This window comes from Anser brachyrhynchus (genome assembly GCF_964034855.1).
Source record: "Anser brachyrhynchus genome assembly, chromosome: 7".
Taxonomy (NCBI): Eukaryota; Metazoa; Chordata; class Aves; order Anseriformes; family Anatidae; genus Anser; species Anser brachyrhynchus.
Genome location: NC_137701.1, coordinates 25,756,615 through 25,772,335, shown reverse-complemented (window position 1 = coordinate 25,772,335; position 15,721 = coordinate 25,756,615). Strand labels below are relative to the sequence as shown.

The following is a 15,721-nucleotide window of genomic DNA, read 5'->3' as shown; positions in this document are numbered from 1 at the left end:
TGTGAAAGGAATGGGAATAGAAAGACTAGAGAACTCAAAACCACTTTGCTATTTCAGTCAGGTCACCCTTTCCTTTGGTTTTTCTCTGCTGTGTCTTCCTCCTCTTGCTCTTGAAATGATTCATGGTTTTTTGCTTCACTTTCATGGACCTTCACAGCTTCTCTCCACCACATCACTTCTTTCTCCTTTAGTAGGCAACACCTGCTCAGGTGCTGGAGTGGTTGATGACGCCTCACTCCCTTGTCAGCTGTTACCTTTTGGTCCTGGATCCTGTACTTTCTCCTACCTCCTAGTCACCTGTGAAGGAACTCAGATAGTCATAAGTGTCCATTCTTGGTGTTGTCAATGCTTACACCTTCTCCTGGACTGCGTTATCACCAAAATAATCAAAAATGAACAAATATTTAGCAACAGTTGGCAATATGGACGATGAGGTGTGATTGTTGTTGTTTCTAAGAGGTAGACCAAGATGAGCTAAAGCTGAATAGGAATATTCCTATCAGTATAGCTGTAGCTCTGCCACAAATGGCAGATACATTAGTACATCCAGAAGACATAACCATGCTGATAAATCCTTCTGCAGCCATGCCCTAGAGGCTGTGTCAGTCCAAGCAACCCTGGAGCAGCTAGATAAGGTAGGCACAGCCTGACCAAGCCTTGCAAGTACTTGGCCTCCGCGGTGAGTCTCAGCAGCTACAAGTCATGGAGGCAGATTGTGTGCAGGCTGTTGGAGCTTGTTCTGATGGCTTGTGAATGCCACTACTTCTCTGACATGGTGTTTCTATTTCTTTCTTCCTTTTTTTTTTTTTTCCAGTATGGCATCAATAGATATTTAAAGCTAGATTCAGCCACGTGGTTTTGTTTAAGACGTATCAGGTACCACTGAAGTCAATTATACTTATTGCTTCAGCTGTTCTGTTATCTAATCAAAGCCCAAGGCCTCCAGTGCTCTACCTGGAACTTTATTTTTGTGGAGAAGTACAATTTAGATGAATGCTTTGATAAAACAGGAAAGGCTATTTTGGGGGAAGTTGCTTTGCTTTTGTTCAGTGGATTTTTATTATTTTAAACACAGGAGTCTTTGTTTAAAAGAGAGAAGGCCTGCAAATTTTCTTGTTTACTTTGCCTTTGCTTCCCCTTCTGACAGGGGGTAAAACTTCATCCACCTAATCCCCTGTCAGCTTAACCCCAAGTTTCACTGTACAGTGGCCATGCTGATTTTTTTTTTTTCACTGAGAAAGAAGAAAAGGGGGGGCTGGGATTTAAAAATGCTGCACTCAGCTGTGCTCATCAAAAATGCCAGAGGATTCAGCACCTGGTCTGGGGGGAAATTCAGCCGTGGTACACACAGAGCTGTAATCCACACCTGCTATGATCACAAATAATCCGATCAGAAGGATTAGACGTTTGGACATAGCATGTGTTGGGCCTGATTCTCTGTATTAATGTGGGATCCTTTGACAGGTCACTCTCACTGTGCATGTACCAGGAGCAGCTTGGAGGGTACAGCATAAAACTGGACAAAATTCAGTAGCTGATATTGCACAAAGGTCAGGCACCTGAGCTGAAGGTTTATTCTGGCATTACAGTCTCTGACAGCTTTATTATTGTGCAACTCATGCTCAGTTTTCTAATGCATCGTTTACTGCGCCTTTGGGATTTTTGCTTAATTTGGCTGGGAGGCTGTCAGAGAACAGGCTTTCCTGGTAGCAGGTACAATATCGATTGCTCATACCTCTTCATTAACATACTGGCACCAGCATCTTAGGCTGTGGCTGAATATGGAATATAGAGTTTCTGCCGATTCAGATAATAAATCATTCTGCTTTTAGCATCGCATTAGTCAGCCAACTAGAACCCAACAAAACCTGGCAGAGAAACACTAACAGTGGTCAAACAGGAAAGGATCAGCAAAAATGTAGTGTGGGGTGTTTCCAAACTCTGCGTGGACCTGTAGGAGGACAGAAGCATTCGCACTTTGGAGGGTCAAGTGCTGGTCTCTGCAGAAGGAAGCGAGGACCGTGGTGTATCGCTGCCATGCAGCGCCTGTCAGCACTGTGCCCAGTGGTGCACATGAGATGGCTATTTCCAAAATGAAAAATCTTCTCTCTCAAGATAAAGAGTCATTTGTTTCCTGTAGATACGCTTGTGGGCTTGTTGGAGAGGCAGGTTTTAGAAGAGGGTATGGTTACTTATTGCAGCGCTTCTGTTGTATGCAGATTGTGGCTTGGCAGGTCCAGGGTTGGGTGGTGGAGCCCAGCGTGCAGTGTTCTGGGCAGGCTGGGTCTCCCCATCGAGAGCTAGAGCTGTAGGAAAAGGAGAGGGAAAGCAGCTCTTGTGAGTGCCCCGGAGGCTCAGCACATCATTTTCTCCCACAGCCTCTGTGGAAGACCAGGGTCAGAAATTTTCCGTGCCCTCCTGGCTCTCCTGCCAGGTTTCCCAGAGAGCCACCCCTTGCTTTCCAGGGGCAAGTTAAACCAACTCACATATTCAGGGCTCTGTGCAATGGGATATGGTTGTACTCCTCACTGCAGGTGTTGAGAAGCCCAAGAGCACCCATTTCTCTATCCACTTTCTGCAGAGAAGCAGGAACCTCCTTCCTTGGCTGCATGCTCACAGATGAAGGGGAGGGCCTAGCTGCTTCGGTGGGTTTTTGGGGGGGTGGCCACAGCCTTCTCCTGGCCTCATGAGCCATCTGAGAGGGGACAGACTGGGAGTAGTTCAGCTGTGCATACCTAGACAAGCAAGACTGCTCTGGTCCTATTTTCCCACCTTGTCTTCAAAGGCATGCTGCAAAAGGAATCTTTAATTTTTATTACTAACATACTGATTTCCCAATTGTTGGGACATCACAAAGGACAAAGTCAGATAGGACTGCTAAGTAAATATTATACTTTTTGTTCATTAAATGAGACTGCTTACTGGAGAAATCTGGGCTGTGCAGCATCCCATATTGCCTGGGGAAGACCAAAGGCATCTCCCATCAAAAGGACTCTAAGCCTAGAATGGCCTGTCCTGCCCAGTCCCCAGTTCTCCTGGTGCTCATCCCAGCATGTGTCCTTTCATAAAACAGCTGAGCTCTGAACTTCCCTTCCTGTAACAGAGTCAGAGCAGACAGAGAGGCCTTTGAAGGGACTCTGAAAAGCAGTGATCGAGTCTGGGCAGCAGTTGCTCTACTGAGGGAGGAGCCAGGCTCCTGCTGTGGTGCTGGGGAAACCAAGTCAGAGCAGGTATTTTCCAGGGCTCCCCGTGCAGTTATCCAGGAGAGGAGGTACCTATTGAGAATGGTCTGAATTTGGGGCCAGTTTCTTTCTAATAACTGCCTAGGGACTTTCTTCTTCTCCTTTGAGCCGAGTGTGTTGTAGACACCGGAGTAAGCAGGCAGAGCAGAGTTTGCAGCATGAGTTTTTGTACTGGCTCTGACCTGAAGCCAGCAGCCATAACATCTCCACGCCTCTGCCCCACTAGTGAAAAACAAGCGGCCTGGAGGTATAAAAATAGCTGTTTGAGTAAAATCTATTTCCTCTGTATTTAGTCGTGTGTCTTGAGATACGTGTAGCGTGGTGGGAAGGGGGGAGTTGCTGTGGAGCGCTTGGCCCGTCGAGCTAACAGGAAGGTCACCGGCCGCCTTCGCTGAAAGAGCGGCGGGAGCATGTGGACGGCTTGTGTCTTGTGTTTCCTCTGAGGCCAGACTAAATTTAGCAGATTCGCAGATGGACGTTGGACCGTAATCCATCTGGGACTGCGGGGGGAAGAGTGGGATCTGGGTTGTTTGCCTAGGCTTTCTGCTGCGTAACCAGCCTCAGTGAGCCACCATTCATTATTATGTCCCTCTTCTGCCTTGCTGAATGCGCTGCAACCTCCTCCCTGGTCGCTGGCCCTGAACTGTTTAAAGTTTAAGCATGAAGGAAAAATAAGGACTGCTGGTTCTGTGTTCGTACTAACTCCAAGTCAGACTGTGGATGTACTTTCTATAGTATCGACACGAGGGCTGAGCCTATAGCTCGTATCTGTGAGATTTGTAGTATAATGCAGATACTAACGATGAGGACAAATCTCATTTAAGGCTTCCCAGCTTCCAGACAGTTAAAGGGATTAATCCTAAATGCAGTATTTACACCCTGCAAGATCTGTACGCTGCTGGGCTGGTCCTTCCGTTGCTAATCTTAAACAAATATTTTATGAGTGTGTTTTGAAGTGAACTAGCTCTGCTAAAAATCCCATTTCCCTGACCAGTCTGAACCAGAGCTAGGCAAACTGAAATGCACAAGTGCACATGTGTATTAAATAATGTATTTCAAGTAATTGAAATTATGTTTCTATATATCTGCTTCAGCACACTGCATGAATTTGATATATTGATCCTGACACAAGAAGACCGATTTTCCTGTCATTTACGCGAGCATTTTGTCAGAGCAGTTATTCCCAGGTTACACATTTTGCACGAAGAGCCTGAACCCATGTCAGCTTCACTTAGTTCAGATTAATCCCAAATTCGAGAAAGTAGAGTTAATGTTATTGTCGCTGCGATGATCTAAAAGTCCTAGGGCAGGAGGTTATTTACATAAGTGCCAGTGGTGGTTTTTTTTTCCCATTCATATTAACTGGCCCAATAAAGGGCATTACCTCTTCTCACAAATGCTGCCTTGCTTTAACTCCAGAACTGTATTTATCTTTTCTTCAAGGCAGAGCCCATGTTTGACTATATTTTCCCTAAATCTGTTTGTTTAAGTCTCTTGCGGTTCAGAACACCTAAAGAACAGTTCCCTCTTATTATAAGAGGTTAAACCGTTCTTGTTTCTGGTTGTCCTTAGCATTTATTAGAAGGCTCTATTTTACATATGTATCACATATACTTCATCAGAGCACTGAAGAATTATTGACTCTGCAGAATTGTAATGGAGTGAAATAAGCATTTCCTTTCCTTTCTAGAGTTTAAAAAATACAAATTAAATTCCATGCAGTCTCAAACAGTAGAGGGATAATTGCTTGCAGATTGCAGTGAGGGTTGGGATGGCCTCCAGTCTCTCTAAAGGTGTGCGGTCAAACAGAAGCAGTGATACTCTGTCCAAGACTTACCATAACAAAGCAGCTCTGATTTCATCTCCTCACCAATGCAATTTGCAACTCAAGTATGCTGGTGACTCCTGTTTTCATGAAGTGGACCTAGTGCTCCACGTTTCTCACCAATAACATTTAACTGCCTGATGCCAAATTAAGTTTTTGTTGCCCTTTACTTTTGCAAACCAAGGAAATTAAAAGTTAGATAGTAGCACTCAGTGTTTCTATTTCAAGGGCATTGTTCTATTTTCTAGAGTAGGGAGGAACGCTGAAATCTTTTAACTCAAGCTTTTTCTTTCCCATAGATCATCTTTTAGAAGTGTTCTTAGGTCCTCATACATTTCAGTTTTATTCCTTGCAGACTGTGCCCAGCTCGTTATTTTTTCTGCAGATTTCACGTATCTTCAGATTTTTAAGTTAATGGTTGTATTTTGCCAAGGAACATATACCCAGTTTCCTTGGAAATCTATGGGAATTACATTTAGGTATCAGAGAACAGAATGCAGCCTTAAGAGCCAAATGTCATTCTTCAGAAAGGCACTGAGGAATTCATTAACTCTGCAGGACTCTTACTTGGTGAAATAAGTACATTTTTACTTCCACAGACTGCAAAAAACAAGTTTCATGCAGTGTGAAGGAATCAAGGTGCTCTTGCTGCAAAGAAAGGCCTTTCTAACCTGTGAAAAAGCTTAGTAAAAAAAAAAAGGTTGTGCATGGATGGCAGGGGAAGGGCAGTTCAGGCTTTTCACTCCAGTAATTTTCATGGGTGTTTCACGTCTGCTCAGATAAATCTGCCTCATATGTGCTACACAGACATGCTGCTGCTCCGTGGGACAGCTGCTTTGGACAGAGCCTTCACCTGAAAGCTATACACCTTCTGCAGTGTACAGTCTTTCCTTATATTCAACAATGTGTCTTTCTGCCTGTAAAAATGCACATTCTACTCCCCATCAGCTCATTCACCACCCATCATAAAACGTGCTAGGGGACATGCAGGCACACCAGAATTGGGCCTGATCTCAGCAGCACCAGGAGCTGGTGCTTCTCTCTGTTGAGCAAAAGATAGCCAGCCAGATGGAAGTACCCATTTTGTCTGACACAGAGAGACTGAATCTCTTGGACCATCAGACCTGCACACCGTGCCTGCCCGAGCAGTCAGGATCTACCACGGTGAGGTACCACTGAGACCAAGAGATAATGCAGGTGATGCATCAGTCACGTTCCCTGAGGCTCTTTCACTAAATTATTGCCAATAATGGCAGGAGAACCAAGGCAGATCAAGGAACTGATCTGGGTTAAAATGAACTTTTTTTTTTCTTTTTTCTCTTTTTTTTCCCCCATCTTAGGTTAATTTTAACCTGGATCCATTCGTGGATCAGATTCACTGAGAGGCTGCACAAACATTTCTGTTGGCACAGGGAAGAGGCAGGAAGGCACAGGCACCTGGGAGAGACAGAAAAGGCAACAATGAGTTTTGGCAGGGCGGTTGGCTCTTGACAATGCGAAGTGCTCATGGAACTATCATATAATCCGGAGCTGTTACGTACCAAGAGATCGGCTGAACATAGGAATGAAAAATTACTCCAGGATATCAAGTACTTGTCCCTCTTGCAGAAAGACAACAGGTTTTTCTGTCTTGTAGTGACTGGAAATGCCAATGTGCTGGAGTTCAGCTTTTGGTAATGTCTTATGGTACCAAGCAGAAGGATTTCTTGAGTGTTTGGTGCTAAACCAGCAATCACTCACTGACATCCCCTGGAGCAGCATTTCTGTACAGGAGATCAGCAGAAATCCTACTTGCCAGAGAGCGAGGGTCTGAGAAATGCAGTTACTGCTGCTCTGTTGACAGTAAAGAACAAAAGTGGGCAGTACTCCGCATTGTTCCAACATAAAGTTGTTTTCTAGCTAGTCTTTCCACAAACTGATAAAAAATAGTTTAAAAACTATATATTTTTTAAATTCTCCCCACAACAAGCTGTCTGTTACGTGTATCCTTGTTATTTTTATTCGCCTTAAGTTTTAATAACAGCTTTGCAGATTCTTTTATGCTTGTCTTAGATCTGGTACTGTAAACCAGAAAGCTTTGCCATCCTAAACATTGCCTGGTAAGAATTCCTCTACGTTTTCTTTTTACCCTAAGAAAAAGGAAGGTGGAAAATAAACTTACTCCAATAATTTGGCCCAAATAAATAAAGGCTTTGACAATATTGACATTGAATTTTATTTTAATTCCAATCCAATTCTTCCAGACTGGCCAAACAGAGAAAGTTTCCTCTCTATCAAATGGTGTTTGCCAGTTTTTTAATGTTTCTTCCAGTTTGCCTTGAACCATAATTGTGTTGGATACTGGTTGGGGGGACAGCTGATGAATACAGCTTGCTGTTTACTGCGAGTCATCTCAGACAAGTAGACTGAGATGTCTACTTCTTTTCTACCAGAAACAAAACAAAACAAGAAAACTTTCTCTAAGGAAGGAGAAATCCCATTTAAAGAGAAAATTAGCTGTGGTTTCTAGCATCCAAATAGAACAACCTCAGGCAAGTTGAGACAGGCACATCAGGACTGCTTCTGGTACACTATTAGGCTATAGTTGCTAAAACAACTCACCTTTGTCATGCACAAGTGGGTGAGGCTCCTGTTTGTCTTGGAAAGCAGACTATGATGGGCTGAGATAGGCTCATGATTTCCCCACTGAGGCCCAACACAGTAACAGAGGAGCCAAAACATGTCCAAAAGGCAGTGCTTTAATGCTTTGCGTCTTCCATCACTGCTTATTGCTGTAACTCCCAAAGATATGTCTCTGCTTTAATGGAGATAAGTGCTTCAGGAAATGAATACAAAAGCTACTTTAAATTTTTATTTCACTCTTTTCCTTCATTTTTTTTTCTGAAGGTTTTATTTATTTATTTTTTTATTCTGACCAGGAGCTTGTTCAGGATGTGTCCACCATCTAGTGTAGTTCTCCAGAAACCAAGTAACCCAGTACTAACATCACCATCCCAGGGGTTGTTCAAGGTTGCACCTGGTGCTTAGGGACATGGTGTAGTGGGTGACATTGGTAGTAGGGGGATGGTTGGACCAGATGATCTCGGAGGTCTTTTCCAACCTTTATGATTCTATGATAAAGTGGTACATGGCTGCAGTGAGCCTCTTACATTAAAGTGGTTGGTGAGGGGAGGCTCTTTGCTGACTACTCTGGTGGTACAGCTCATGGGTCCGGGGAATCTCCTCTGCTGGCCAAAGGACAGGCCTTTGCCAGAAGCTGCCCCTACCTTGCCGAAGCACTAGAGCCTCTGCTGAGGTGTCAGAGGAAGGCAGCAGGACAGGACTTCTTGTCTTGGGCTCTTCCTTCTTACAAAGTGCGGAAAAAGAAAAAGGATGAGTTGTAAATTAGGAAAGAGAGTTATGTTGTCAGTGCAGGGCTTGTGACACATGGGAGAGGTGGGTGATGTGGCACAGAAGGGTGAGGCCCATCTCATGTTGGAGCATTTGGCAGGAGAGACAGGTCTGGCTGTGGCCTTCAAGGCTTTTCAGGAGAGTTGGTTGGTCAGGATGCTCTTTGGCCATGCAACTCTTCTAAGTTGTCGTCAACCGATCCCATGCTGTTGTCTCGAGCAGAGGCATAAGGAATGATATACCCTAACATTTGCTGAACATATGCCTACACTGCAGTTCAGCGTGGAGTTTATGCTGGGCTGTCTATATTTCTTTTTAATTTGTTTGTTTTAGCTAGTTGAGAATGTTCTTTTTTTACCTACCACTGTGCCGAATTGAGAAGCCAAAAACCTCTCCTTGGAGTTATGCTCTCTTGCGCCAGGAGGGAATGTGATTCAATTTATTTATTTATTTTTAATTTATTTGATCTGTTTTAATACCCAATAAAGTTGTTGTTTTTTCCAACTGGCATGACAGGGCTCTGGCTATTTTTAAAGAACGTGGTTCATTTGATTTAATCTAATGAATGTTTAGTGCTGTTGAAAATAGCTGGAGCCAGAGCCAAGAATAATGTACTGAAATGTACTGGTTGAGCAAGGACTGCTTCACTCTGCCAATCTGCCTTCCCTCCAGTTGTTCAGATTTACCTAGTTTTGTGAGTAGCATTAGCAGGCAAGGCATATTGATCAAAGAGCTTTTTTAATACTAAATCTAACAGCTGATAACATCAGAGCCATGTTTTACTTCCCTCATTTCAAGACACATCAAACAATAAAAACTCTTCTTGTTCAGTGCAGGATGTCTAACCTCTATTTCAGATCACTTTGAGGGGAACAAGAAATGGTAGTATCCTTTTATTGCACACAGGGAAAATCAAGGTATGAAATGGTCATTTTTTCCCCAAAGTCACCCCGAAAGTAAGTGGGAGAGTTGGTAATGAAACGAGTCACCCAGTATCTCCTGGGCTCTGTGAGCTGCTGTGTAACTCTTGATTTCTCCATGAGCTGAAACTAGGCTGTAGTCAGAAAAGAAATGCTGCTGAGTCCTTGCTCCTGGTGTTTCTCACGTTCTGGTTCTCGGCACGTCCATGTTTACTGCCCTGCCCACACCATCTGAGTTGCTCTGTGGAGGTACCTAGCTCTCCTTATTAACTAAGCTTAAATTTCATGCATGTTCTTGCACTGTTTGTTTCCGCAAGTTTTATCACATAATTCAATGATGTATTTAAAACTGGGCAAATCCATCTCCCTTTTGCCTTCTGTGAGTTATTTCTGTGAGACAGTTGTTTCCCTGTTCCTTCGTAAGAAACGAGTGGCTAATACTTAAGCTTCATTGGACTAAAAAAATAAATCAGCCATAATGCATCTCACTCCCTGATGGTGGTGCCCGTGGGGATGGATTTTCAGCAGAGATCGCTTTACACCCCAAAGCATGATGTAGGATTGACTCACATAAGTAACGAACAGATGCTCCTGATGGCCATTATGTTATTTATCTCTATCTTTATGTGATGGGGGAAGGAAGCAGCACCTGTTACAGTGACAGAAATGTTGTCACTGCTGTCCTGCATGACAGACCTCTAGGGCAACCTAGGCCAGGCATATTTCTCCACGTTGTTGTTTACCCAGATGAAACTGTTAACATCCACTAGGCTTTTTGCCCTGTGTTTCCCTCAGATTTGTCCTTCAGTTTATAACCTAAGACAATTAAGCAGCCTGTTCAGGTATGACAGAGCACTGGATACAGTGTAAGGATTGACATGTTCCAACTTTCACACCAAAATTTCCGTGAGAGGAGTGCGTAAAAGTATTGGGAGAACTTTTTTCCGCTCTACAGCAAAAGTCATTTCTGCAGACTCTCTCGGATTTCATACGAAAGCAACTCATGCCTGGGGAATTTTCTGAAACTGTATTTAAGAGCAGACAGAACTCATTTCCTCATCATCCTGACTCAAATGACTTCCCTTCCATCATCGGTGTTGCACAGGGCAGCCTATTTGGCCTGCGGTGCAGACACACTGCTAATAGCCTCAGCTTCAGCTGGGGCGAGTCAGGACCCCAACGTTTCCTCGGTCACTGCACTGCAGATAACAGCGGCTGGGTTTAGAGCGTGGTGCCAGGAGGTGTTTCCTCAAAGACGTCCTGAGAGCTGGGCTGGTTTAGAGCAAGGCTGGGAATGTTTTCCTTGACAGGGGACATGGAGGCCATTCGGGGACCGCAGAGCCACACATCATTGCATCCTGTCCAAAAATAACATAAAGAATATAATGTGAACATAGGAAGTGAGGTTAAGGACCCTTTCTAATCCCAGGCAAAAGCCTCCTCAGCCCTCATTTAGGGCAAGTGAACTGTGCAGAATTATTTTTCCCAATGTGATCTCTGCCATGCTGCTACCTCCCAAAGGCTGAGCTCCCAGTCTGAAGCTGCAGGCTCACTGCAGGTGACGGTGTAGTTCCCACTCGTGTTCAGGGCAGAATTTGTTCTCATCCAGTGCTGAAGGTGAGCTAGACTGTGCCCACAGCACGTCTCTTTTTCTGCACTGTGGGAGCTAATTGAAATGGTGTGATTATTAAAAATGTCTTTTGGTCATATCTTGCTTTATTAAATATTTATTGCATGTGTAATTCATTAGTGAATATACATATGTGTATCTTTCTTAAAAGAGTAACTTTTCAGATATAACCTTCACAATATTCCCAGCATTGTACATTTGGGGAGAAAGAAAAAAAAAAAAAAAAGCCTGCTTCCTCCCCACCCCCCCGAATAATGACTTCAATTCTGTTTTAATTAAGCAAACAGTTTTTCAGAGCTGAGATTGCACCTTAATTAGGTTTTAAAATTCGTCTGCAATTACAAGAGCTACAAACTTGCTTTAAAGCCGTCTTGAGACTCTCAAACTTCACCTGTAAGCACTGCTTTACTGAAACTTCACCTCTAAGCATTGTTTTATTGCTATGTGCCGTTGGTGGAACGTGCGCCGTGTCTCTAAGATGCTCTTTCTTGGCCTGATGGCTCAAGCGTTCCTTGAGGGAAATCAGAAATGAACTTTTTGGCTCCCTCAAGCAACGCCGGGATTTGTTCTCCGTGCCGCTAGGGTTTACCACTAGATGTCCCTGTGAATCCCTCAAACCTCCCGGGTCCGTGGGGTTTTGCAGGAGCCAGCTGGGGAAATCTCAGAGCTGCCGTGGGATGCTGCACCCTCGTGGGATGCTGTGCCCTCATGGGATGCTGTGCCTTCATGGGATGCTGCACACTTGGGGTGCCGTGCCCTCGTGGGATGCTGTGTCCTCATGGGATGCTGCACCCTTGCAGGATTCTGTGCCTGCGTGGGACGCTGTGCCCATACACTGCTCAGCCTGAGCTCCTGCAGAGACAGATCCTGGCAGTGGTCAGCTCTGCCAAGAGACATGGGAATTCAATAGCGAAATGCTTCTTTTAGAAGGTTTCCTAGTTTCTTAAACAAGGAGACTTAAACTTTTTCTTGGGATGGCTTTTAAAACCCGCCAAGAGCAGGGTTCCAGTGTGCTAGGTGCTGTGTGGACCCTCAGCGAGGGACTGCTCCTGCCTCAGAGACCACACCTGGCCCAGGCTGTGGGGAAAGGGAGAGGGGCAGAAGGGCGGGGGTGCTCCTGCTGGTTCCCCATCCCCATCTTCCTTCTCCAGCTGCTGCTGAGGCCGCTGTTCCCAGCGAGATGCATTATCTGCCTGCTGCAGGCACGGGAGCCCTGCCTGTGCCCCGAGACATTCCCGTGCATCTCCCAGACAGGCAAAGCCCCAAGCCAGAGAAAGACACAACACGCAGCGAAGGGGAGATGGAGTGAAGGTTCACTTCATCCTTACGTACTGAACAGCGTCGTGGTGCTCAAGGGCAGGAAAATTTTGCATGCTGCAGGCTTGTTGTGAGGTTGCCAGTGCTTCCAGTGAGGTTGCAGTCAACGAGCAACTTGCACGCTGCAGGCAGAAGCGAGGCAGGGAGGTTTTCTATTGCAGTTGTGGTGGAGGCAGCCTCTTGGGGAGGGTCTCGGCCACTCTGCTGGCACAGGGCTGTGCGAGGTGCCTCTCCAGGGCAGCTCGAGGGTCTGAAGGATCCTGCCTGGCAGCAGCATGCAGTCACCCACTGTGTAGGCGCAACCTCATGAGGGTTCGTGAAGGCAGTGTTGAAGCCGCAGCCCCAACCTCCTGTCCAAAACCACCCCTTGGCCGCACAGAAGTGCTGCTTCCTCCAAAGCAGTTCGGCAGCAAACCAAAGCCATAGTCCAGACGCCCGGTGCATGGCATCGATACAGCCAGACGGCTCAGGCTGAAGTCCTGGCACGCAGAGGCACAAAGCACAGCAACATCTTTGCTCTCAGCTATTCCCTCCCCACGCGTATTTATGCCTGGGAGAAGCAGTTTGTTGGGTTTGTTCAGCTTTCGATACAAGTGTGCAAAAGCTATGATGCTGCCACTCCGGAATCCTGCCCGACCTCTCCTACCAGCTGCCTCCAGCGAGGTTCGGGCCATTTTTGGCACCTCCAGTTTTCTGTGCTTTAGGTGGAAAACCCTAACGTGACAGGTTGGCACCTTCCAAAGCAAGCAGCGCTTTCGGATCTCACATGGACTGATCTGTGTTTTGGAAGGGTAACCACCTAGCTTACCCTGAGCAGAAGGGCTTTGGTGCCTGAGGCAGGTGTCCTGCGGAAAGCAGGCTGGCAGAGCAGTTGGGCAGGGTGGTGCTTCCAACTAATCGTAAAAGGTTTTAGCTATCGGGTGCTTAAGCTGAGGAATGGTGCTTAGGGGGGGGTAAAAAAAAAAAAAAAAAAAGTTGTGAACTTAAAAAAAAACAAACAGCAACGACACAAGTTTTGCCTTTTGAAAACCTTGCAGGAAACCCTCTCCGCAACGTATCAGAGCTCCGGCAAACTTCCTCCCAGGCAGCTCTTTATTCCCAACAACCTTCGGCTGCCTCCCCTCCCGCCCGCTGCGCGCTGCCGGAGCTGTTCCCAGCCCCCTGCCCAGCTCGCGGGGCTTTTCCTGGCGGGGGGAGGCCGCAGCCCGGCCGGCCGCGGACCCCCCCCCGGCTCCCTCCCCGGCCGCCCGCGGGTGCGGGAGCTGCGCGGCCGCGCTCCGCCCGCCGCCGCCCCGTTGCATAAGGCGGCCCCGCTCCGCCCCTGGAGGTGCGCGCAGGGCTCCGCGGGGACAGCGGCTGCTCGGCCGCTCGTCCCTGCTCTTTTTTCTTTTTTTTTTTAAATATATTTCTTTTTCGTTTTGTTTTTTTTTTTTTTTATTTTTTTCCCTCCAAGCGGGCCGGCGGCTCCTTGCCATGAGCAGCCCGAAGGCAGCATGAAAGCGGGCAGGCGCGGCTATCCCGCCCGCTCCGGTGTAGGATGGCTCTTGGCGAAGTGCTGCTGCTGCTGCTCCTGCAAAGGTCGGTGGGCAAAAAGGGGGTAGGGGAGGGAGCGCGGCCCCCAGCCACCCCCCCGGGGAATGGGGCTCGGCGGTACCCCCCGGCAGCATCCCCGCCGGGCTGCCCCGGCGGGGGAGCGGAGGGAAGGAGCGGCCGGCAGCCGGGAGCGGTGCCCCTCAGCCCCGCTGGGCTGCAAGGAGGTGGCTGGGACCCCCCCGGGGCTACCGGAGCCCCCTCGGCTGGGAGGCAGCCGGAGGGGCGGGTGGACAGGCTGCGGGCTGGAGTTGCCGGGCTGCGTGTTGGCGTGGCTGGTAGGAAACACCCCGGGACTACAAGGTCAGCGGGGCAGGGAGAAATATTTGCTTAAATGAGATTTCTCTCCCACCCTCCCCCCTGGTAGTCTTTCTTGGGCTCGGATAGAGCGCCATGCTCTGAGAACATCTGTTTCTCACAGTTCGCAAATCTCTGAATGGTGATGAGGGAAGGTCTGGGGACGCGGGCTGAGCGGAGACTGACTGCTGCTCGCAGAGATGTGGGAAAGCCAGAGTGCCTTGTAAAAATAAAATAAAAACCTGGCTTTTGCAAGGCATGCCGCAGCTGAGATGCACCAAGTGAAGGCTTCCCAGCCTGCAGCCTTTACGCTGTGATACTGGCTCTTGAACTCGGTCTGGATAGTGTGAGCTTGCTGAGGAGGAGTCGCCGTGGTATTTCAGTGTTTCCTGCTCTCTGAGTGGCCAAGCATAAATGTCCCAAACAAAACTTGTTTTTCTCTTTTGTTTTGAGCTGTTGCTGTTGTTTAAAGACCAAAGCTTTTCAGTGCAGTTTTTTGGTAATCCATCTGCACACCCACGGAGGAAGATGGCTTGAGGACGGATGGCTTGCTTATTTCATGAGGCACACATTTGCAGTGCAGAAGCCGTGTTTCCCCAGTTATTGACCTAGAGTCACGCTTACTTACATGGTGACAGCAGCAAACCAGAGCTAGCTGGTGTTCAGTCTGCCATGTGTTCCTAAGATGATCTTTTCCAGCCTGGGGAGAACATGCTACTTCACATGCCAAGTAGGGGACTTCAAGGGACGTAAGAAAAGACACGTAACCTGGTGCTCGGGGTAGGCTTGTAGAATTAAATCAACAGAAAGGTTGTAAAATTAAATCACTGTAAAAAGCCAAGTCTCTAGGACAGACTGTGCTTTAATGTGTTGGCCCACGCAGCAGGTTTGGAGAAGGCTTCAAGCTCTCTGACATGGCTCTGGTCTTTAAAATGTTGATTCTAACAGATTAACATCTCCCTCCCCGCCGCCTGTCCTGCCTGCAGACCTCTCCAGAAGGGGGAAAGGGAAGCAGCTGGCTCTTCTCTCTCCTCTTGAAATGTTAACTGTGTTTGCAGTTCTGGTTTACCCGGCTAGTAACAAAAGGTGTTTTGTGATACTGGTCGCTTTATTTCTTTTGCGTCCTTAGTCATCAACTTTGAACAGGCAGAAAGTTGTAAAAGGCTATCTGTTACGCTGCGTTTATTAAAGAAAACCAGAGGCAGTTGGATGGTGGAAGTACTCCGTAAGCATAAGCAGATACCAAACCTGACATTTGATGAGGGATTTGGGTGCCCCAGACTACAGCATCAGCGTGCTATTGTTGGCAGCTTCTGCTGTTAAGCGTGGAGATGCTTTTAAAGTGACAACCTGACTCTCGAAGCTTCGTGTATTGTGCATTGTCAGCGATCGTCTTTGCTTTTGGGAAGATGCTTCTTCCCCAGGGCTCCCCGATCTCAGACTTGCAGTAGGGAGAGGTGACTTGTTTGTGCTTAAGATGGATGTGAAGCACCTTGGGGTCGTTCTCACT

General features: G+C 47.0%; 1 protein-coding gene across 34 annotated transcripts in view; it reads left to right on the top strand.

Moving 5' to 3' along the window:
* The window catches only part of KALRN (kalirin RhoGEF kinase), a 502,773-nt gene that overhangs the window by 413,230 nt on the left and 73,822 nt on the right, over nt 1-15,721 (top strand). For 6 of the 34 annotated variants that reach the window (XM_080599245.1, XM_080599244.1, XM_080599242.1 and 3 more), the window contains exon 1: nt 13,665-13,902. The exons of 27 other annotated variants lie outside the window; for them this stretch is intronic. In XM_080599245.1, coding sequence (XP_080455371.1) covers nt 13,818-13,902 — 85 coding nt within the window. In that variant the 5' untranslated portion in view covers nt 13,665-13,817. Of the gene's footprint in view, nt 1-6,407; nt 13,903-15,721 lie in introns of those variants that run through there. One more of the 34 variants, XR_013953440.1, reaches the window with a different exon arrangement.